This window comes from Salvelinus fontinalis, chromosome 21 (genome assembly GCF_029448725.1).
Source record: "Salvelinus fontinalis isolate EN_2023a chromosome 21, ASM2944872v1, whole genome shotgun sequence".
In the NCBI taxonomy this organism is placed as follows: domain Eukaryota; kingdom Metazoa; phylum Chordata; class Actinopteri; order Salmoniformes; family Salmonidae; genus Salvelinus; species Salvelinus fontinalis.
Window position 1 is genome coordinate 46,227,375 of NC_074685.1, and position 23,647 is coordinate 46,251,021.

At 41.4% G+C, this 23,647-nt stretch overlaps 1 protein-coding gene across 1 annotated transcript; it reads right to left on the reverse strand.

The window, feature by feature from the left end:
• Positions 1-1,666: 1,666 nt before the first annotated feature.
• On the reverse strand, positions 1,667-23,078 carry st8sia4 (ST8 alpha-N-acetyl-neuraminide alpha-2,8-sialyltransferase 4). The gene is made up of 5 exons (XM_055875510.1): positions 22,800-23,078; positions 17,296-17,427; positions 12,417-12,674; positions 10,394-10,687; positions 1,667-6,083 (listed from the first exon to the last, which is right to left on the reverse strand). The coding sequence occupies exons 1-5, from the start codon at positions 22,910-22,912 to the stop codon at positions 5,804-5,806; spliced, it is 1,077 nt and encodes a 358-aa protein (XP_055731485.1). The 5' UTR covers positions 22,913-23,078; the 3' UTR covers positions 1,667-5,803.
• Between the last annotated feature and the right edge of the window lie 569 nt (positions 23,079-23,647).

The following is a 23,647-nucleotide window of genomic DNA, read 5'->3' on the forward strand; positions in this document are numbered from 1 at the left end:
AATCACTAAGTCTGCACCTGCAAGGACATCGCACCTGATCACTGTGCATGTACCTACTTCTTCCTCCTGAGTATGTGAAATATTAATTTATCTTAATGAGCTAATTATATATACACTCTATAATGTTCTTACCATCAAAGAGTGGACCACCAACAAGGGTAGGCTAAACAACATTGAAGGAAGTGTAGCCTACATCCCATTGATTTGTAATGGTAGGCTTAGTGCTCTAGGAATTACATTCCATAAAAAACAACATTACATTAGGGCCTAAAATAAACATTAGAATCTACTTTTTTATTTTTTTTATTTATTTTTTTACATTTTATAATCAGGTAATATGTTGCAGGTTATTAGGCTATTGCCTTAAAACAAATTAGTTACAATCTGTGTGTAATTTTTACTAATGGAAATGACTGGTGTAATTGAGAAAGGGAGAGCTGCAACGGGGGATCCAACTGTGGCTCCTACCGTGCATAGACGAGCGTCAAACAGACTGCCACAAAAGCACAGGCCTTAGGACAGACAGCGCAACGCTGACAAATGCAGTGTTACAGTATTCCCTTTCTCTCAAGCAGAATCCTCACCAAGCCACAAAAGCATAGAGAGAGAGAGAGAGAGAGCACACTTTCCCAACTCCACGTGAGACCACTGGAGTGAGCCCACCACTGCCATCAGTGTAGCAGGAGAAAGTGAGCTGCAACAGGGACTCGAACCGGGGCAAGGGCAGGGCAACGCCCACATACACTGGGTTACACTGGTAATGTTACAGACTGTGGCTATCATCTTTGTGTATAAGGCATTTTCTATTATGGCCTTGTGATTTGGACAATCATGTCACTTGACCTGGATTTTAACCTTTATTTAAAGCTTTTTACACTGGTAATTTTCTATTATGGCCTTGTGATTTGGACAATCATGTCACTTGACCTGGATTTTAACCTTTATTTAAAGCTTTTTACACTGGTAATGTTACAGACTGTGGCTATCATCTTTGTGTATATGTCACGTTCCTGACCTGTTTTCTCTTGTTTTGTATGTCTTTATTGGTCAGGGCGTGAGTGTTGGGTGGGTAGTCTATGTTTTGTATTTCTAGGTTGGTTTTTGTGTTCGGCCTGGTATGATTCTCAATTAGAGACAGGTGTGTATCGTTTGTCTCTAATTGAGAGTCATACTAAGGCAGCCAGGGTTTCACTGGGGTTTTGTGGGTGTTTGTTCCTGTGTCCACACATGGACGGTTGAAGGTTAGTCACGTTTGTTGTTTTGTAGTGTCTTGTTTGCTGTTTTCATTAAAAGATGGCTTATTTCCCTCAATCCGCATCTTGGTCCTATCCATGCTCCTCCTCATTTGAGGAGGAGAACAACATTGACTGCCTTCACAGTATAAGGCATTTTCTATTATGGCCTTGTGATTTGGACAATCATGTCACTTGACCTGGATTTTAACCTTTATTTAAAGCTTTTTCATCAAACTGTCCTCTTTTCTTTTTATATCAGATGGTCTAGCACCATCCTCAGTCAATTGCTTTCATTCTTGGTGTAATTCTAATTTCTTGAAAAGGATTAAAATAAAGTTTAAAATCTAGGTCATGTGATATGATAAGCCAAAACACAGGGCCCTAGATGGATGTTTAAACATCCATGAATAATTACCCTATCAAATGATTACTTAAATTTACAAGTTTATTAACTTTTCTAAAACGCATTTTCACAAACATAGAAAACTGACATAAAAAAGAAGCTGTAAAACAAATGGTATCAAATTTGACCAAAAAGGATGAAAATCTACCACGACATTCAGCACCTGATCGGATTGACTCAAACTACAGGTGTTACATATTAAACATCAAACAAGAATTGTATAAATTACAGATTTAGGAACAGTCAAAAACAGACACATGGTGTAACAAAGCAAACGAGGCGTAACAATTTCAGTCATTTCAAAGGCTTGTGGCAGTATTGAAGAAAGTTATTCAACCTTATGTCTCGTTATAATGGTTAGCCTACCATAAATTAATTAACATTCATTGTTTTCCTTATTCAATGTTACCATGTATGTACATTTTCACATTCTATCTAGGTCATTGTCATTGACAATGGTTCATTTACAAATGACCTGCCATATACCCAATTACATCAGTATTATTCATTACAAAGCAAAGTTTTTGGACATTTTACATAATTTATGCTATATACCAGAAGTTGGTGTCTTACAGTGGAGGCTGGTGGAAGGAGAAGTTAGGAGGATGGGCTCCAGTCTCCACTGGTGTCCAGGGCCTGTATTCATAAATCAGCTCAGAGTAGGAGTGCTAATCTAGGATCAGTTTTTCCTTTTAGATCAGAATAACATTACATGGACAGAGAGGACATGGTCCCAGACTAGCACTACTTCTCTGGGAAGATTTATGAAAACGGTCCCAGACTTTCATATATAGGCCCCTAGATACATACAATCTTTTAGCTGTAAGCAACTGGACTTTCTTAATACTGAGAGTTTAAAAAAAAAAAAAAAAATTGGTACGTAAAGAAAATGTAATTAAGAATTCCTTGAGCATACAATGGCTCTTCAAGGCAGATCTTTTTGAACATTCATTAGCAGTTGCATGACATCCATATTGTGAGATAAATGCATTACATTCAAGCCTATTAAAGAAACTGGGAAAGGACAGTTGTCTTGACATTATGTAAATACAGGAAGTTGAAGTTACTACGGGATAGCATGAGCATGCAGCAGTTGAAATATATCAAATATCTAAGAGGTACTTCTGTGTGAGATATGAAAGAGATTCACCAGTGAAACAGACGGATGTTGAATCCTGTTACTAAGAACAATCCTGTTACTAAGAACAATCACAGAAAGATCTGATTGCTAATGAATAATTCATAGGCGTACATAAAATTTCATACCTCCACATCTTTCCTGTCAGCTTTTTTCTTATACATTTTAAGACTTGCAGTGGCTACATAGGCCAATTGATTCCAATGGTATTAGGCTGTGTTTACATTCAGCTCTGTTTAAAGGGGAATGGTAACGTTTAATTAACTGGATCAGATGAATCAGTTAGTGGGTATTTATACTCCCCCGGGGGTCCTCTGTAGAGGCTCTGCAACCGCTTTGTAACCTCACAACGCACCACACCGCAAGGTGCAATACTTTGCTTAAGTGATAATGCCCGAGAAGCCAGTGTTTGGAGGATATATTGGCACGGGTGCTGTTACGCCCGAGACTTCTTCAATATATCCTCCAAACACAGGTTTCGAGGGCATTATCACTTTTATACAATGGGTTACCAACATATTCAAATAATGATTTAACATATTTTCATTAAAAACATTATTTTGATTAATTTATTCATACTATTTCATCCTTTCACAAGATATAGTCCTGACACAAATCTAGGGGTTGCTACCCAAGCCGGCTGGTTGTTCGTTCTATCGGTTGCTAGAGACGCGACCCAGTCGTTCAGTCTTTTTGTTCTCTATCTATGGACAATCGTTCTAAATGCTCCATTGCCATACTGGCTGGTAATGTTCTTATCCCTTGCTTGCTAGCTAGCCAACTACGGCTAACTTACAGTCAAGTCAAAAAGTGCTGCCAGAATAACAACAAAGTAGCTTCATTTGCATTTGTTTACTGTGTTTTCTAGTGACATTTATTTGGATACACCCATAACAATGAGCAAATGAGGCGCGATTTCACATGGCATAGAAAATGTGCTCTCTCATCAGGACACTGTTGTTCAGAGGAGCTAGCCAACAACACAGCTAACACAATCACTTCAAACTGAAGCTGGAAAGACTGCAAACTAGCTGCACTTCCTTTCGTTTTACCTTTTTTCAATTTACATTTCTATGTATATGTCAATGAAAATTATGCCAGCTGATTCATATCGACTGGCTGAGAAACGCTGCCTGTCTGTCTTGTACCGACTCCCAACACGTTCATTACTTTCGGACAGCTGGAGATCGAATTTGAATCCCGAAACAATGTTGCAAATGTCGGAGAGACAGACAGCGAGGTTTATACAAATCGCCTTTGTTGATAACTAAATGTTAGTCTAAAAGAAATGTGAGACAATGTCTAGATGCTTTTTATAGTGGAGATCAAGTTTATAAATTGCCTGGCTGGGCTGATGAGACAGTGGATTGCGCAGTCAGATGGAACAGAGTAAATAGGCATTTTAACGTCATAGATTTAGCCGGTGATAACTTGTGGAAAATACGCCAACTGGAATGCGGTTTCAATCAATCAGCATTCAGGATTAGACCCACCCGTTGTATAACGTCCAATAATGCATACAAATGAATAACAATTATCTAAAAAGGCCTAACTTGAGGTACGTTTCCATTCCCCTTTAACATGCAAGTTTACAAAAGGTGTGTTCAGATAACATGAGATGAATCACTTAGAAACAGCATACATATTTAAAATGTATAAATTAATCTGACATCTAGACAAATATAAAAATAATTTTGCCCTGAGGCTTCTAATTCCTAGAAAGTTCAGCTGTGAAGAACATAACCTTGTTTTGTAGTGAGGGCAAATAAATTGGCATGGGATCTTTGGAATCAACTTCTCTGGGCACATTCTTTTTTTTTTTTAAATATCCCAAAATCTAATTTACTGAGCATAACCTGTATTCTCTGCTTTTTCCTACTGACAAAACACGCCATAACGACGAAAACGGTTGAAACCAGCGGTGGCCCAGCGAACATGCCCACATTGGCATGATGTGGGCAAAAATATTGGCCCCATGTTGGCTGCCCACATTGGCCCGATACACCTTTGCTGGCTCCCAAGGCATTGGCCCAGTGTGGCCCAGTACGGGCAGCCCATATCTGGTGAAGGCAACCCTCACTTTGCCTGAAATAAGCCTTCCCTTTGGATCAGCTGCCCATTATGAGCTCATGGTATTGGTCCTATGCCAATTTATCAGTTTATTCTATTATTTAAATGTTAATTTATTTATCTATTATTTATTTATTACAATTCAACTCAATGCATACATTTGATCCTTTTCAAGCCTTAAAAAGGTATTTAGAGAACTTGTTACATTACATCAGAAACACAAGTTTCTCATGACACCCATTCAAGTTTTTATTTTAAAACTTCATCATTGGCAGTGTCCAAGATCAGGTGGACTGGTATGGGCTGTGTTGGGCTGGTGTGGGAAAGCCCTGCATTGGGCTGGCCTGTGTTGGGCTGATGTGGGCTTGTTTCGGGCGGATGTGGAATTGATGTGGACTAGCCTGTGTTGGACTTGTTGTGGGCTAGGCCATTTCGGGCAGATGTGGACTTGCCCACCGAATACCCACATGGGGCCAATGGGGTTAATGTTTGCTGGGGGCCGTCCTATTGCCTCTGACCAGAATATCCCCTTGGACTGTCATTTTCTGTTCATTTCCTGACGATTCCGCATGTTGAATCGCCACCATTGGTCGACACCCAGTAGGTAATCTCTAATACACCGCATCCACCACTGCTTTTAGCAGATGGTCTTTGTGCCTGTCTACTAGACAACTACTGTAATGACCAATGTAGAAATCCATGGTACTGTAATCAATCTGGTCGTCTCTCCATCCAAAGGATTGATTTCCTGATTTCTCAGCCATGATGCTTACAATGCCAAACCTGACATTTAGATAGACTAATCATTTTTCAATTACATTCTTTGTTTTGTACCTTTACATTGTTAGTTTAAAAAAAGGCACGCTCACTTTTACTTACTACTTTTGCAATTATTCATAATCAACTCAGCAGTCTTACAGCCTTGTGTGCTTTCTAGCAACGCAAACAAAGAGCACTTTAAGATTCACACTTCGAAGTCGTCAACTTCAGAGCTCCTTTGCTGTGCAGCATTTTCAGCGTTTTGAACTCAAGTGGCATCCTGTGAGGGCCTGCGTTGGAGAAGTATCGATACTTGAGCATGTCGTAGTAATGGTACTTCACAATTTTTCCATTTGCGTCCCGCGGAAAGGGCCAGAATCCATACAAGTGAATCTCGTCGCAGAAGCGCGTGGCCAAAGTGTACATCAACAATCCGGTGCTGGGCCGTTTGATATTGATCTTGTTTGTCAGCCAGTACCTGGAAAACAAGAACAAATTGTTTTACTAAGCCTCGCTCAGACTTACAGTAAACATGATTCCATCACTGATACAGATGGCTACAAACATGTCACTGCTATTATCTCTAGTAATCCACAATACAACAGCAGAGTGCCAGGTACGTATTCCCTAAAACACTCAAAATGGCTCCAATTCTCTGTAGTAGCCTAAATGATGCTGGTGGCAATGTTGTTTTGTGATAGAATAACAGCTCAGACTACTAATTGAATGGAATGACAGCTCCTCCGTACTCAAGTTATATTCACGCCGAAGGCTTATGGGCTGCATCCTCGGAGGCTTCAACACATCAATGGATTCGAAACAGAAAAGGGAAATTTTTGGAGAGAGACTCCCAACGACTGATGAATTAAAGAACAACCGACAGTTTTCAATTCCCAAGACAGATGTGTGTGTCGAGGAGAATGATAATTTGGATTGGATGAAAAAAATTGCCCATTCTCATGCTGGGGAAACAAATCCAAGTCCTTATTACTATCGACCAAATAAACCGACTTACCTAGATTATTATTTGCCTCTGCATTTGATATTTTTACAATAACACAATGCACTGTCCAGTTAACTGAATATTGAGCCTGAAGTGTACAGGATTTGCAGTGGGTCAGTGCCCAGTAAACATGTACACATCTGGCTCAGCTGACATATGTAATGTGGAGAGCGTTTGCACATTGGAAAGACCTCCCAGAGATATTAGAATAGATTTTAGAACGTAGACATTTGAAATACATCTTCAATACGCTTGCCAATGTTTAAAAGATGTCAAAACAACATTTTCCTGATGTATCCTGTACAGGTCGTACCTACGTTGAGGTTTGTTTTCCTGATGTATCCTGTACAGGTCGTACCTACGTTGAGGTTTGTTTTCCTGATGTATCCTGTACAGGTCGTACCTACGTTGAGGTTTGTTTTCCTGATGTATCCTGTACAGGTCGTACCTACGTTGAGGTTTGTTTTCCTGATGTATCCTGTACAGGTCGTACCTACGTTGAGGTTTGTTTTCCTGATGTATCCTGTACAGGTCGTACCTACGTTGAGGTTTGTTTTCCTGATGTATCCTGTACAGGTCGTACCTACGTTGAGGTTTGTTTTCCTGATGTATCCTGTACAGGTCGTACCTACGTTGAGGTTTGTTTTCCTGATGTATCCTGTACAGGTCGTACCTACGTTGAGGTTTGGTTTCCTGATGTATCCTGTACAGGTCGTACCTTCGTTGAGGTTTGTGTGCTATCTGAGTGGCTAACACTTGATCCCACCCAAATTATCACAGATAATGGTAATTATAAAGGCCAGTGCCGTCCTAAACGTATATAGTTGCTTTACTTTAAGCCACAATCTGTTTTTTTCAGTCAACGGCAGTCTGCTATAGACTTGTTTTGCTATAAAGCCGGGAGATGGGGCTTGAGAAATGTAACCACTCTCCATTTCATGGATACAAGGACTGACAGTCCATGAGGTCAACATGATAGTTTAAACCACATTTTGAAGCTATACACATTATTTGTTTACATAAACAATTGAGAAAAATAACCTTATTGTTTTGTGTCATGATAGACACAATTGAACTATAAAAAGCTATAAGTAATATTCTTCTTGAATCACTCAGCGTATATACACATAGTATACATATCATTAATTTAAACAATAAAAAATGACTGTACCTTCCACAGGTTGGGCCTTCAAATGAAGACTACTTAGATAGGTCTGTCCCATGGACCTGTTAGCCATGTCCCTCCTTCAACCAAACTATATTTAGCAGCGAGGCAAGGCAGCAGAAAGGCAGAACAGAAAGAACACAGTGCTTGGCTGCTATGGCAACTCACAAGGACATCGAATGTGCCCATAAAATCAGACAGTCACAACCCGTGCCCCTGGGGGAACTCTGCACGGCTAACGATCAACCCACAAAACAATTAACTAATCAACCAGTCAATTGGACAATTAATACATTGCTGTGAATTTGTCCCGGGGGGAAATGACAACCGTCACAATGACCCTCTCTTTAACTCCTACGGAGAAGCTCGAGCTCATAAACCGTATGTTCGTGATAATAACAACGTTTCAAAATAAGGTCTCACACACGTTCTCCTTTCAAAGACGTTTTTCCATAATAAGGTCTCACACGCTTTCTCCTTTCAAAGACGTTTTTCCATAATAAGATTTCACACACTTTCTCCTTTCAAAGACGTTTTTCTCATCACTTCTTTCACTGTCTCTATCCTTTCCTCCACGGCTCGCAGAGTTCTAAATTGGAATTGAATTGAAGCCGATCATATTTGACATTGTGTTATACCCAGCAATCTATCTGCGTATGAAGACATGAGCACAGATGAAAATGTAGCCTGCTGAGAAGGCATGTGGAATGGTATGCTGATTGTGGTGTGGGGAGATGTGATCGGCGGGTTGTCCGGTTACTTTACCATGCTGCGTGAAGTAGCGCACACTAACACGACGCACCGCAGGTAGCTAGCTCCATGCCCCCTTTAGAGGTCACCCCAGGTAGCTAGCTCCTAGCTCCATGCCCCCTTTAGAGGTCACCGCAGGTAGCTCCTCCTAGCTGGACACCCCCTTTGATGCTGGATGTCAGCATTGGTGGGCAGTTGCTATGTAGTCACAAAAGTAGTGCACTATATCGGGAATAAGGTGCCATTTAGGACGCAGCCTCCCTTTCTGGGCAGTACGGACAGATTCATGGGGTTTAGGCACCAGATTCATGGGGTTTAGACACCAGATTCATGGGGATTTGGACACCAGATTCATGGGGATTTGGACATTCAGATTCATGGGGATTTGGACACCAGATTCATGGGGATTTGGACACCAGATTCATGGGGATTTGGACATTCAGATTCATGGGGATTTGGACATTCAGATTCATGGGGATTTGGACATTCAGATTAATGGGGATGTGGACAACAGATTCATGGGGATTTGGACACCAGATTCATGGGGATTTGGACACCAGATTCATGGGGATTTGGACACCAGATTCATGGGGATTTGGACACCAGATTCATGGGGATTTGGACACCAGATTCATGGGGATTTGGACACCAGATTCATGGGGATTTGGACACCAGATTCATGGGGATTTGGACACCAGAGTCATGGGGATTTGGACACCAGAGTCATGGGGATTTGGACACCAGAGTCATGGGGATTTGGACACCAGATTCATGGGGATTTGGGCACCAGATTCATGGGGATTTGGACACCAGATTCATGGGGATTTGGACACCAGATTCATGGGGATTTGGACACCAGATTCATGGGGATTTGGACACCAGATTCATGGGGTTTGGACACCAGATTCATGGGGTTTGGCCACCAGATTCATGGGGTTTGGACACCAGATTGAAATTCATTGATATTTCCCTTTGGAAAAATGTGGGTTCCAATGAGATAAAAACAAACAGAGAATGACATCACTGGTCTATCTCTAGGTGTAAAAATAATGTAAATGGTTTAGAGAGGCAGTACTTCAGTCTAGTCTGGTCTACAATCTGTTTGTGCCGTCTTGCCAACTGTCACGACAACATGTGACAGTGACCATAGGTGTTTTTGTAATACAGCACAAACAGACCTGGGATCAGGCAACAATTTAAAATGGTTCTCTCCCAACATAATTTGCAATTAATGACACACATGACGCATTAGACCTCCGGACCTCAGATCTCAGACCTCTAGGGTTCTTCCCACATAGTCCCTTATTCCATACATAGTGCACTACTTTAGACCAGGGCTGGTCCCCTATTCCTTACATAGTGCACTAGTTTTGACCAGGGAATAGGGTGTGCATGGCTTACTTTATACTGAGCTGTAAGATGCAACCAATTGTATAATAGGCAAGCATTTAATGGCCCACAACTCTTTATAAACAGCTACCTGACTGTGTGTTTGTGTGTGTGTGTGTGTGTGTGTGTGTGTGTGTGTGTGTGTGTGTGTGTGTGTGTGTGTGTGTGTGTGTGTGTGTGTGTGTGTGTGTGTGTGTGTGTGTGTGTGTGTGTGTGTGTGTGAACATACTGTAATGTATACCGTATGTGAGAATGTGTGTCAATGTGTGCATGCATATACACTACCGGTCAAAAGTTTTAGAAAACCTAAAAGTTTTTTGGTTACTACATGATTCCATGTGTGTTATTTCATAGTTTTGATGTCTTCACTATTATTCTACAATATAGAAAATAGTAAAAATAAAGAAAAACCCTGGAATGAGAAGGTGTTCTAAAACTTTTGACCGGTAGTGTAGTACACGTGTGGCAAATCTAAACTCACCCTCTCACCACGTGGATGAGTCTCAGTGACGGGTAGGCCGTCCTCACCCTCAGTTTCCTCTTGACGATTAGCTCGTTGACGCTCTCTACGTGCCTCTCTCCTCCCTTCACCATGAAGGCCGGGATCCACAGAACGCTGTCGTTGAGCCCCCGCAGGCGCTCGACGAACCTCTCCGTGTCCGTGGCGTTCTTCAGGCCACCATACGCCCTCTGGATGACAGAGGGGTTCATGGTGGTGAAGTCGGACCGCAGCCCCACGTCCTCGGCGAACTCGGACAGCGGCGGCAGGTTACAGCTAAATCAACAACGAGTCATTTGAGAAAGGGTACAACCTCGAACAGCGTTACTCTTTCACAATACCAATAATCTTAAAGAGGGGGAGAATAAATATTTTTCTTTGTAAGGGCGGTCAAACTTCAGAGTCTTCACTCCTGGGTCCTGAAGAAGCTAAGTGTTAATGCTAAGTTTTGTCCCAGCCCTGCACTTACACGCTAACCTTAGATTAGTTATATCAGGTGTGTTAGTGCTGGGCTGAAACAAAACCTTGTGTACACCCTGTAGCTTTCCAGGACCAGGAATGAAGAGCAATGTTCTAGAGAGGCTAGGATTGTACATACAACACCACTCAATTACTCTGCAGACAATAGCTTTGGGCCCTGGTCAAAAGTAGTGCACTACTGTTACTGCCCTACCAAGCAAAAAGACAGTAACTGCTCAGAATGTGGAACTGAGAAAAAAATGCTTTTATTTACCTTGGATTCACAGTAACTTTATGCAGTTACTGCTAACATGACCCCCATTTTCTCCAAAACACAATGCAATAGAGGCAGGATACTTGTCCACATGATTAAGCATGTATTTAATATAGCAAAAATGACATTAACTCATTTTAGACCAATTGAGCAGTTTCTGCCTTTTTGCTTGGTAGGGCACTGTCAAGGATAGGGCTCCATTTGGGACGACATCATTATGTCTGAACTGGGCTGATGGCACAATGGAAATATTGGTGGAAGGTATTTCCTTCCTCTTTACAGTGCTTTTCTCCCACAACAGGTTGTGGTATTGCATCATGAGTCAGGCTATTCAGAAGTAGCATCTTTGATCCACACTAACAGTATGTGCTTCTGGCTTTGTCTATTTAATATTCACAACAGCCATTTATGAATCATAACAATCTTCTTATCGATGTCATGTCACGCAATATGACATATGAACCTAACTGTTATAAATACTCAGGTAATTTAAATTCGTATCATCTAGTCATTTTTTATGTAAGTATCACTAAGCTGGAGGCAAACCCAAACACTAGACAAGAGAAGAGTGATGCTATTTTTCTGATTTAATTTAATGTGGCCCGCATGGGCACATAAACCCAAGAACCCCTCATTAAATGCAGACGGGGGAATAAATTGACCAAGCTTCTGGCTAAGAGCCAGTCTCCTTAAGTGATTCAATATGTGACTTCTATCCATCAGATAATGACAGCTAATATTGTCATTACCTTGAGTGTTTTCTATGAACATATCTACGTTCTGGAGGTGTTAACCACGGGCTAATGACAGCGGAGGGAAACTGTATTATGGCTTTTTTGCCCGGGCAAAAAGATCCAACCTTCTCTCATAGGCGGCAGGGTATCCTATTGGTTAGAGCGTTGGGCTAGTAACCGAAAGGTTGCAAGTTCAAATCTCCGAGCTGTCAAGATACAAATCTGTCGTTCTGCTCCTGAATGAGGCAGTTAACCCACTCGTTCCTAGGCTGTCATTGAAAATAAGAATTTGTTCTTAACTGACTTGCCTAGTTAAATAAAGGTAAAATAAAAATAAATAAATAAAATAAGAGTGTCAGAGAATGTCTATGCGTTAAGAAGTCCTAGACCAGACATGGTAGCCTTAAAGGGATCCTATCTTATGATTCAAAATGCATCACCAGTTTGTGGAGCTTGAAACTTCAACGCTGACATACAGAATATGAACAGAAAAAAGTGTTTGAGTGAACTATCCTTTTAGAAAAGGCAGCAGCAGTACCGTATGACAAAGTCATGGCTGTCGATTTCCTTGCCACATCCGCTGTTGAGAAGCACACCGGAATTGCCCACCACCGCGCACGTTCTGAAGCGCTTGTTTTTGAGTGGAGAGACGTCCGGTAGCAGGCTGTGAAGCGTGTGGGAGACGTTGAGCGTCCGGCGTCTGTCGAGGACGTAGTGGATAGTGTCGCCTGGTTTGAAACTGCTCTTCACAACCGAAACGTCCCTCTCAGCATCCAGGAAACGCAGGACATCCTTCCTGTATGTTAGTCAGAAGAGAAGTGTACTGTAGTATAAGGTATAATTTTTGTGAATGATATCATAAATAGGACTGGTGGAGTAATGTCACACATGCAGCTAACACAGACATATGGAAATGTCTGCTCTACCCAAAATTACAACCAATTAATTGCAGCATTACCACAAAAATGGAAGAGGCAGGTAGAAGGGGATAAAAGTAAGGAACTTGTATGTCGGCCCTATATTAAAGAACATAAATGGTTAAAGAAAAGTGTGATAAATAAAAACATATACCAATTTAATTTAAGGACCAAAAAACTGACAGCTGTGCCATATAAATTGCCAAATAGTTGGGAAGAGATTTTCGATGTACCCATTCCATGGCACATGGTTTATGAATTGATACGCAAAACAACGCCGGATTCAAAACTTCGAATTTTTCTATTTAAATTATTGTACAAAATTCTTGCAACTAATAGAATGTTATATATATGGGGGATACAATCTTCCCAGCTCTGCAGATTCTGCTGTGAGGAGGCAGAGTCATTAGATCATTTATTTTGGTATTGTCCGTATGTAGCTCATTTTTGGTCACAGGTCCAGGAATGGTTGAAGAATTGCAACATTTGCGTAGAACTAACGCTACAGATAGCAATACTGGGATATTTGAAAAGCCATAGTCAATCAATCAATAATATAATAATTATTTTAGCAAAAATGTTTATTTTGAATTTACAATCCGTGGAAGCTATGAGAATAGGAAGATTCAAATCTTTTGTGAAGCATCACAGCACAGTTGAAAAATATATGGCAAATAAAAATCCGAAATGGATGATGTTGGAAGATAGATGGGAAGGGTTGAGTGGAGCTGAAGGGTGGGACTAATAACAAGATAAACAATGTAGGGCATACGGGATCTGTGAAATGTGTATAGGTGCGGAGCTTTTGTGAAATAGCACAGTTACAAGTGGAAATCAAACTGGATGGACAACAGAAATAGAGGAAGGACTAAGAACAAACAAGAGAGAACTATTATAAAGTAGACTGTGTCTGTAAAATGTGTATAAGATGTATAAATTGAAGGTAAAAACAGAAATGTTTATCAGTTTACTCCAATTGGGGGATCGGTGGTAGGGTTTGCGGGGAATAATAATAAAGGTATACTCTTTAAAAAAGTATGTATGTCTATATAGGTATGTGTATGTATATTTGTGTATATGTATGCATACGTGTATGGATATATATATTTACCCAAAAAAATATGGGGGATTGGAAATGATGCAGACAATTACATTGGAAGCAACATTCTTTCCGCAATATTAAGCTGATCCACCCCTAAAAAATATATATATATATATAAATAAAATAAATAAATAAATAAAATAAAAAAATAATAAAGTGTACTGTAGTGTGGTAAATCAACTCTTAATTCCTGCATGATTTCCCACAGACAGATTAAGAGAAGTACCAGACTGAAAAGCATTCACAATGGAGAACCTCCATTAAAAGGGCTTTTTAGTCCAGAACCAGGATTATTCTGTGTCTCGGAAACCGGCCTAATGGGTTTCTCCATTGAAAGGGCTTTTGGGTCGAGGTTTGGGCTTAAGATACCCTTATCCCATAGCCCCTCTGTATGATAGACATGTTCCATAGCCCCTCTGTATGATAGACTTGTCCCATAGACCTACTGTATGATAGACTTGTCCCATAGACCTACTGTATGATAGACATGTCCCATAGCCCCCCTGTATGATAGACATGTCCCATAGCCCCTCTGTATGATAGACATGTCCCATAGGCCCTCTGTATGATAGACATGTCCCATAGGCCCTCTGTATGATAGACATGTCCCATAGCCCCTCTGTATGATAGACATGTCCCATAGGCCCTCTGTATGATAGACATGTCCCATAGCCCCTCTGTATGATAGACATGTCCCATAGCCCCTCTGTATGATAGACATGTCCCATAGGCCCACTGTATGATAGACATGTCCCATAGCCCCTCTGTATGATAGACATGTCCCATAGCCCCTCTGTATGATAGACATGTCCCATAGCTCTACTGTATGACAGACTTGTCCCATAGCTCTACTGTATGACAGACTTGTCCCATAGACCTACTGTATGACAGACTTGTCCCATAGGCCTACTGTATGATAGACATGTCCCATAGGCCTACTGTATGATAGACATGTCCCATAGGCCTACTGTATGATAGACATGTCCCATAGGCCTACTGTATGACCGACTTGTCCCATAGGCCTTCTGTATGACCGACTTGTCCCATAGGCCTACTGTATGACAGACTTGTCCCATAGGCCTACTGTATGATAGACATGTCCCATAGACCTACTGTATGACCGACTTGTCCCATAGGCCTACTGTATGACCGACTTGTCCCATAGGCCTACTGTATGATAGACATGTCCCATAGGCCTACTGTATGACCGACTTGTCCCATAGACCTACTGTATGACAGACTTGTCCCATAGGCCTACTGTATGACAGACTTGTCCCATAGGCCTACTGTATGACCGACTTGTCCCATAGGCCTACTGTATGACCGACTTGTCCCATAGGCCTACTGTATGATAGACGTGTCCAAGAAGGCCTACTGTATGTGGTGCTCTTCTACATGACATGGCAATGATAGAAGAGTTGGCTTCAGCACCTGATAAAGGTTTAGACAGTGTTTGCAACCTCTCCAAAGTTCCATTGTCTGTTGACAGTGATTGATTCAGTTCTTTTGATGTTGTGGGATGACAGCTGCACACCTCTGTTCTATATTTGATGAAAATATGTCACAGTTTTCTGGTTGTTAATGATGAAATCTTAATGGGGGGGGGGGGGGGGGGGGTGCGCTCTGTTTTGATTCATTACAGGCCTCCTGTTGTGACAGATGTAAGCATGTATCCGACATGACAGCGACAAACAGTATGGTGTCTCAAAAACGTCTAAAGCTAAGCAAGATGATGAAGAAAGAAATAAACCATAGTATATCAAACACCCTAAAATGCTGGTGCAATGTGTTCCAGTCAACCTGCTGCAAAGTTTGAAACATTAGGTGGGTCAGAAAAAAAAAACAAGAAGATAAATGAGCAAAAATGGCCTACATTTTTCACAGCGAGTCAAATAGCAATATCTTGATTGGCTTTGTAATTACAATATGCTGCATGGGGGGAAAAAAAGAAGCACGGAAATAAGTCCCAGAACAAAGGCTCGGCTAAATGGGCAAAAAGCCTCTTATGTCATACAGTAATGAGAGTTTTGCCGTTTTCTGTCTCTTTTTTTTGCTGTCTCAGAGGGCTATGTGTTCTATTGCAGTCCGACGTCGACGATTCCCTAGACACGGAGACAGAGGGGCAGGCTGCTATTCTTAGGCATGGAAGGCACATTTGCCCAATAAAAAGAAAAGTTGTCTCACGGCAAATTAAGCGCGTACGCAGTGGCGGAGCTTGAAATTAGCTGGTGGGTGGGCTTGTAGCTAACTTCCTTAAATTATAGACATTTTGCAATAGGCAAAAGTTTCAGTTTCATAGCTAATCTCATGCTATTCTACACATTTTGCCATGAGGCTAAGAGAAAATTAAAGCTAAAATAACGGTGTGTTGGCTGTGATAAAGGCACTGGATTATGAGCTGTCTTGTTTGCTAAATGAACAAATTAAGTAAACTGTAGCATGATGCATATAGCCATAGAAACACAGTGACAGATGCCTCAATGCAGTCCTATTCATAGCTTATTAGTGGTGTGGCTTTCAGTTAGTTATTTTTGGCAACACATCCCGTGAGAGTGAATGTCATCCCAGTTCACCTTTTATGTTATATTTCAACAAATCTGACTAACCCAGTGCACTTGTTTGCTATAAATTCTATCTGACGGTGTTTGCATATTTAGGTAAAAAGACCCCCCCCAAAAAATCCTGCTTGGAACACTGACAAGTAAAACATATCTGATTGGGTGGACTTGGCTCCCCACTGGGTAGGCCTAGTCAGACACGACTGACCCCAGTCGGTGGCTAAAAAGGAAGAAAACCTCTGCAATGACAAACTCTCCAAAAGTTACTGTATAATACAACAGTGTTGTAAGAGTATAACAACTATATCATGTATAGAAATAGCACACAGACTTCTTCAGAAGTAGTACATAAGTAATATAGACTTATTGACAAGAGTGTTTGTAATGAAAAGGAACGACCTTCGGGTATAGATTCTTATGTCATTAAATGCAGTCAAATTAGATCTACGAATGTGTTGACACTGTGGTTGAACTGTGTCACCAAAGCAATGAGCTTGAGTTAATGTTGACCCTGACAATGATTCATCCTCCTCATCTCCAGTGGTTTCCTACTGTATCCTTGCATCCCAAATGGCACTCTATTCCCTATACAGTGCACTACTTTTGACCAGGGGCTTATAGGGCTCTGGTAAAAAAAAAAGTAATGCACTATGTAGGGAATAGGGTGCCATTTTGGACGCATCCCATATCGCTGGGTGCTGTTGTACAATGGTGGTGGGTGAGGTTAGTAATCCTCAGACAATGTGTGCTTTTGGGGCTGGTGGTGTAGAGAAGACCTCCATTGTGTCAATTCAAGCCTCTTCTAATCCAATATCAATAATTGGACAAGTGGTGACTCACCTTATCATGAGAACTAGTGACGAATTGACCCGCCATCCTTCGACTGAGTGCTGGAAAAAGGAAGGCACGCCACTCCTGCTGCTTTTCTCCGAACTATTGACCATAAGTCTTGAAGTGCCGAGTTCACTGTCGCTGAAATGAAAACAATTATATAGAAAAAAAAAACTTTATTGTTCAATGTCCCCACACATGAACGAGTACTTGATCCTTGACACACACACACACACACACACACACACACACACACACACACACACACACACACACACACACACACACACACACACACACACACACACACACACACACACACACACACACACACGTGTCCAGGTTCTTTGTTTTAATATGATATGATTTCTCATTGAGGTGATTGCACCGGTAATTACATTGGAATGAATGGCAGAAAAAGGTACTAGAGAGATAGTGGACTAGAAAAGAGGGCTTGATTTGTACAGCAGTACACCCTGAGTTCCATGCACATCCAGTCTTTTGTCCTTAATATGAAAGCTCTTTTGTTTTCTGTGAGAGACACCTTGAACCCACTGCCAATTTGCCATTGTTTTTCATCCATCACACTGTACAGTCTCTCATAAAGGTCTATTGTCCTTGCTTGGGCTACACCTACTCTTGGCAAGGACAGTTGATTTTGGGAAGGTTATTTATGTAACTTCCTTTATATTTAGAGACGTGCTCTACACAGGAAGTCATGACAGCTCTCAGAGTCTTCCAAAAACAAGTGTACTAATATCTTTAACACGTATGTCTGTGTGATTAGGGTGAAGCACCATTCACAAGAATACTTGTACTTTTCTGAAAGAGCTACTCCCAGTCCATTCCCCTACCCTAACATGTCTATGCATGGTTACCCCAGTGAACAAAGCCTCGAGCCCCAGACATTCTCAAATTTTATATGACTCACAGCATCTGCCAGGGTTGCCTGGGATCAATGAGGCACGGTTGTGTGTGAACTTATGATCTTCAACAGATATAAGTGGACACAATGGAAAATACCCTACTGTTGGGACTTAGTTGTTCACACGCATAACGACCACTGAAGTTACTTCCTATTTGTTGTTGCAACCCGATTAAACTAATTGTTTGGCTTAAAACAAAAACAGCTTGGATATTCAAATGTGTAACCTTTCAAGCTAGATGCAGTGGTGGTTCAAGAGACAATAATCTATAGTTTTTCTAAATTTACATTTAAATCCTTGTAATACTAATTACATTTTGAACAGTCTTAACTCTCATGAACGGATATGACAACATCAGTTGATAGATGGGTTGTTGTTTTCGTCTGACACTTCCTGCTTAGATTGGAGAAAAAGGGAACCGCAGGTCTCTTGCGTAGGCTCACAGTCTACTGCTCAGTGGCGGGCGCACACACACACACACACACACACACACACACACACACACACACACACACACACACACACACACACACACACACACACCGAGAGACAGAGACAACCTTCCTGTCTTCAGTCCAGTCGTATAAAAACTGAAACAAAGCACGTCCTTTCTTTGATAGCATCATCCTACTGACTGGTGATTGTGTGCCGTTCTGGCTCGGACAAGACGGCTTACTTACCTACTGACTGGTGATTGTAACCTAATTATTACAATCATTTAAACCTCACTTCTTTTTTATAAAGCTTAAATGAACCCTTTAGCGTTAACTTTAACTGAGTGGGAATAAATGGGAAGCTCTCCAATTGAGGCTTGTTCATACAAGAAATCACATATTTTCAGTTCCCGGTAAAGATGTAAATACCCTTTTCTTTGCGTCCTCAGAGCGCAGACCAGCTGGCTAGAGTGTTTACGGACATATTCAATCTCTCCCTATCCCAGTTTGCTGTCCCCACTTGCTTCAAGATGTCCACCATTGTTCTTGTACCAAAGAAAGCGAAGGTAATTGAACTAAATGACTAGAACTCACTTCTGTCATCATGAAGTGCTTTGGGAGGCTAGTTAAGGACCATATCACCTCCACCTTACCTGATATCCTAGACCAACTACAATGCACATATCGCCCCAACAGATCCACGGACGACGCAATCGCCATTGCACTGCACACTGACCTATCCCACAAGGACAAGAGAAATACCTATGTAATAATGCTGTTCATTGACTATAGCTCACCCTTCAACACCATAGTACCATCAAAGCTCATCACTAATCTCGTGGCCCTGGGTCTGAGCCCCGCCCTGTAGAACTGGGTCCTGGACTTCCTGATGGGCCGACCCCAAGCGGTAAATGTAGGCAACAACACCTCTGCCACGCTGATCCTCAACACGGGGGGCATCACAGAGGTGCGTGCTTAGCCCCCTCCTGTACTCCCTGTTCACCCGTGGCTAAACACGTCTCCAACTCATTCATCAAGTTTGCTGAAGACACAACAGTGGTAGGCCTGATTACTAACAATAACAAGACAGCCTACAGGGAGGTGAAAGCCCTGGCAGAGTGGTGCCAGGAAAATAACCTCTCCATCAACGTCAACAAAACGAAGGAGCTGATCGTGGACTACAGGAGACTGCAGAGAGAGCACACCCCCATTCACATCGACGTGGCTGCAGTGGAGTCTGCTGCCCTATGTACATAAAGTCACTGAATACTGGTCACTTTAATAATGTTTACATACTGTTTTATCCACTTTAGATGTACAGTATATACTGTTTTCTAGTCAAGGTTCATCCTATATAACTACTGCTGGACACACATTTTCTATTCATATATTCTCCATACACACCATATATATACAGTATATTCTCCATACATACATACATATATACACACAACTGTTCAAAAGTTAGTATGTATACCACCGTTCAAAAGTTTGGGGTCATTTAGAAATGTCCTTGTTTTTGAAAGAAAAGCGAATTTTTTGTCCATTAAAATAACATCAAATTGATCAGAAATACAGTGTAGACATTGTTAATGTTGTAAATGACTATTGTAGCTGGAAACAGCAGATTTTTTATGGAATATCTACATAGCCGTAGAGGCCCATTATCAGCAACCATCACTCCTGTGTTTTAATGGCACGTTGTGTTAGCTAATCCAAGTTACTCCCTTCACAGAACAGCACAAACTGTCTCTAACCAGAATAGAAAGAAGAGTGGGAGGCCCCAGTGCACAACTGAGCAAGTGGACAAGTACATTAGAGTGTCTAGTTTGAGAAACAGACGCCTCACAAGTTCTCAACTGGCAGCTGGCAGCTTCATTAAATAATACCCGCAAAACACCAGTCTCAACGTCAACAGTGAAGAGGCGACTCCGGGACGCTGGCCTTCTAGGCATTTCTCAGAACAAGAATAGACTGACGAGTTCCAGAAGAAAGTTCTTTGTTTCTGGCCATTTTGAGCCTGTAATCGAACCCACAAATGCTGATGCTCCAGATACTCAACTAGTCTAAAGGCCAGTTTTATTGCTTCTTTAATCAGGACAACAGTTTTCAGCTGTGCTAACATAATTGCAAAAGGGTTTTCTATTTGAACAATTAGCCTTTTAAAATGATAAACTTGGATTAGCTAACACAATGTGCCATTGGAACACAGGCGTGATGGTTGCTGATAATGGGCCTCTGTACGCCTATGTAGATATTCCATTCAAAACAAAATCTGCTGTTTCCAGCTACAATAGTCATTTACAACATTAACAATGTCTACACTGTATTTCTGATCAATTTGATGTTATTTTAAATGGACACATTTTTTGTGTCCATTTATAAGTGACTCCAAACTTTTGAAATGTAGTGTACATACACATGCTGTACTTTATATATGTTCCGGACTCTGACATCTTTCTTTTTGGAATATGGGCCTATTGTTTTGAATTGCCAGGTATTATTAATGCACTGGTGGAGCTAAAAACACAAGAATTTCGCTGCACTTGCGATAACATCTGCAAATCTGTGTACGCAACCAATAAACTTTGACTTGATACAGGTAACTGCCAAAATAAAGGAAACATCAACCTAAAGTGTCTAAATAGGGCATGGGCCACCAGAACAGCTTCAATGCTCCTTGGCAGAGATTCTATAAGTGTCTGGAACTCCATCAACCATCATTTGGTGTTTCGATGGTGGTGGAAAATCAGGGAATTTGGTGTAATTACAGACCGCAATTCGGTTTTTCTTGTTGTGGGTGTTCCCTGATATCAGGAAACGCCCATTGATACCTGCCATTGGTCAGTTCTGGTGTTATGAGACTGATGGTTTCTCAACACCGATGATTTGTTGACATAGCAGGTTAGGATAACTAAAGTGCCAGGTTAGAATAATTAACGTGGCAGGTTAGAATAATTAACTTGGCTGGATAGGAGGCTGAGGTGAAGGTTAGCAAAAGGGTTATGCTTAGCTACAATGCTACAGTTGTCAAGAACTCTTGTCCCGACGCAAAAGAAACGGCCAAGGACCAATGGCAAGCATCAATGGCGTGTAACTTGAAATCAAGTAACGCCTACAGTATATCAGAAAACACACCCTATCCGCAATTACACCCTTCTCATCTCAGGCACAACCACCGACTGTTTCCTTGTTGAGATTCAAAGGGGACATGCGGATTCACGCCTCGTCGCCCTCTTAGAGGAACAGCAATGACGAAACAGTCAGTGGTTGTATTTGATGAATGTTTTATTAAAAAGTATGGATTTCAGCAAACAAAGAAAGGCACGCAACAACAAAGGACAAACCTAGGTACACAATAAGAGTTTAAGAATGTACACTTTTTAAGTATCAACGCATAGTGACTGGAAAGAGTCAGGGGTTCATTTTAAAAATAAATAAACTCTAGTCTGCGCACAACTCAGTGGAGGAGTTGAGGTACATGGCAACCTTCACCTGTACTCAGACTCCCAAATATGGTATCCTCAAACTAGTGATTGAGTCTTGAGGGTTCACACACACACACACACACACAATGTTGTAACGCATAAGATTTGATTGATTTTGTTTGCATTCCAGTATTTTGAACAAAGTGAAATCCTATCAACTAAAAAACTATATTTATCTTTATAATGAGATTTTGTCCCAATGTGTGTGACTGAGGCTTTGAAGGAGGCAGTCCGTCAGCATGCCTCCTCGACTCTAGCATTTAGAGAGAAATGTGTAAAATCTCTGAAGAATCCACTCACATGCTACAGTGAATATGATACCAGCCAATTAAATAACTACAAAATACTGAATATCAGCACTAATGTGTCGTTTTGACATTGTGCTCACCGGTTCAGTTCAAACAAAGGAGAATTAAGCGTCCATCCCGATACAATTGCTATGGGCTGGACAATGGCAGAGGTGTCCAATTGCAAGACACTGGCACATATCTACCAATATACATCTAAACAAAGTCCTAAAAACGAAAATGTATCACGAGGATGCATTCATTGACCAAGTCTCAAAGTAGAAAACCTCTGCAGCGCGCCTTATGGTAATACCTGTGTTCCCAAGCGTGTTCCAGCTATTCTATTGGCCATATCGATGGCAAAAGAACGTATCATACCCAGTGACTTGAGCTTCCTGATGTTCTTCACTTCTAGTTATTTCTTTCGTCTTGTAGAAGATCACCAGGATGCTTATTGTGCAAATAGTCCAGCGTTTCCGTGAGAGACGCATCTCGCAGAGTGAGTGACAGAATCCTTAGCGATAGATTCCCCTTTAGAATCCTTTATTGGTTAGATTTGTCCCCCTTCCGAAGCGCTTGTCTCCTTCTGCTGCGCGCATTACCATGACTTACAGCAACTACACCATATCCATCGTATGAAGTCCATCTTTGTGATGGAACGGCAACGTAGCCAATCATCTCACTCCGTTTTGCCCATACAAATATTCGTGGTTCACTAAACCAATGGTTATAGGGAAGGGCGTGAACTTTCACTTTGAAGTTACGTTAGAGATCTATAGCACAGTGAGCTTGGCCAGACGTAGCATTTAACAGATAGAAAGACCGGTAGACGCTGAGTAGGCGGAGGAGCTCTGACCGCCTTGCTGCCTATCGCAAAGACCAGGTCTGCAGCGCATGTGCCCCCATTTTCTATTCAAACATGGTAACAGTTTACCTTTATCCTGCGGGTATGAAACATTAGGATGCAGTTATAACTCCTTATATTTACATTTTAGCTGACGTTCTTATCCAGAGCAATTTACAGGAGGGTTAAGTGCCTTGCTCAAGTGCACATCGACAGATTTTTCACCTAGTCGACTTGGGGATTCAAACCAGCAACCTTTCGGTTATTGGCCCAATGCTCTTAACCGCTAAGCTACCTACCGTCTTCATGAGCATGCATGACCACTTAAAATGTCTTATTTTCAGGTCTAAAACAGTCCCTGATTTGAGGGGAACAATGAAAA

Coding starts and splice junctions, on each gene's coding strand:
- st8sia4 (XM_055875510.1), bottom strand. CDS start 22,912: ATGCGTCTCTCACGGAAACGCTGGACTATTTGCACAATAAGCATCCTG. Junction 12,675..17,295: donor TCACTAGTTCTCATGATAAG/GTGAGTCACCAC, acceptor ACTAACATACAG/GAAGGATGTCCTGCGTTTCC. Junction 10,688..12,416: donor AGCCATGACTTTGTCATACG/GTACTGCTGCTG, acceptor TTGTTGATTTAG/CTGTAACCTGCCGCCGCTGT.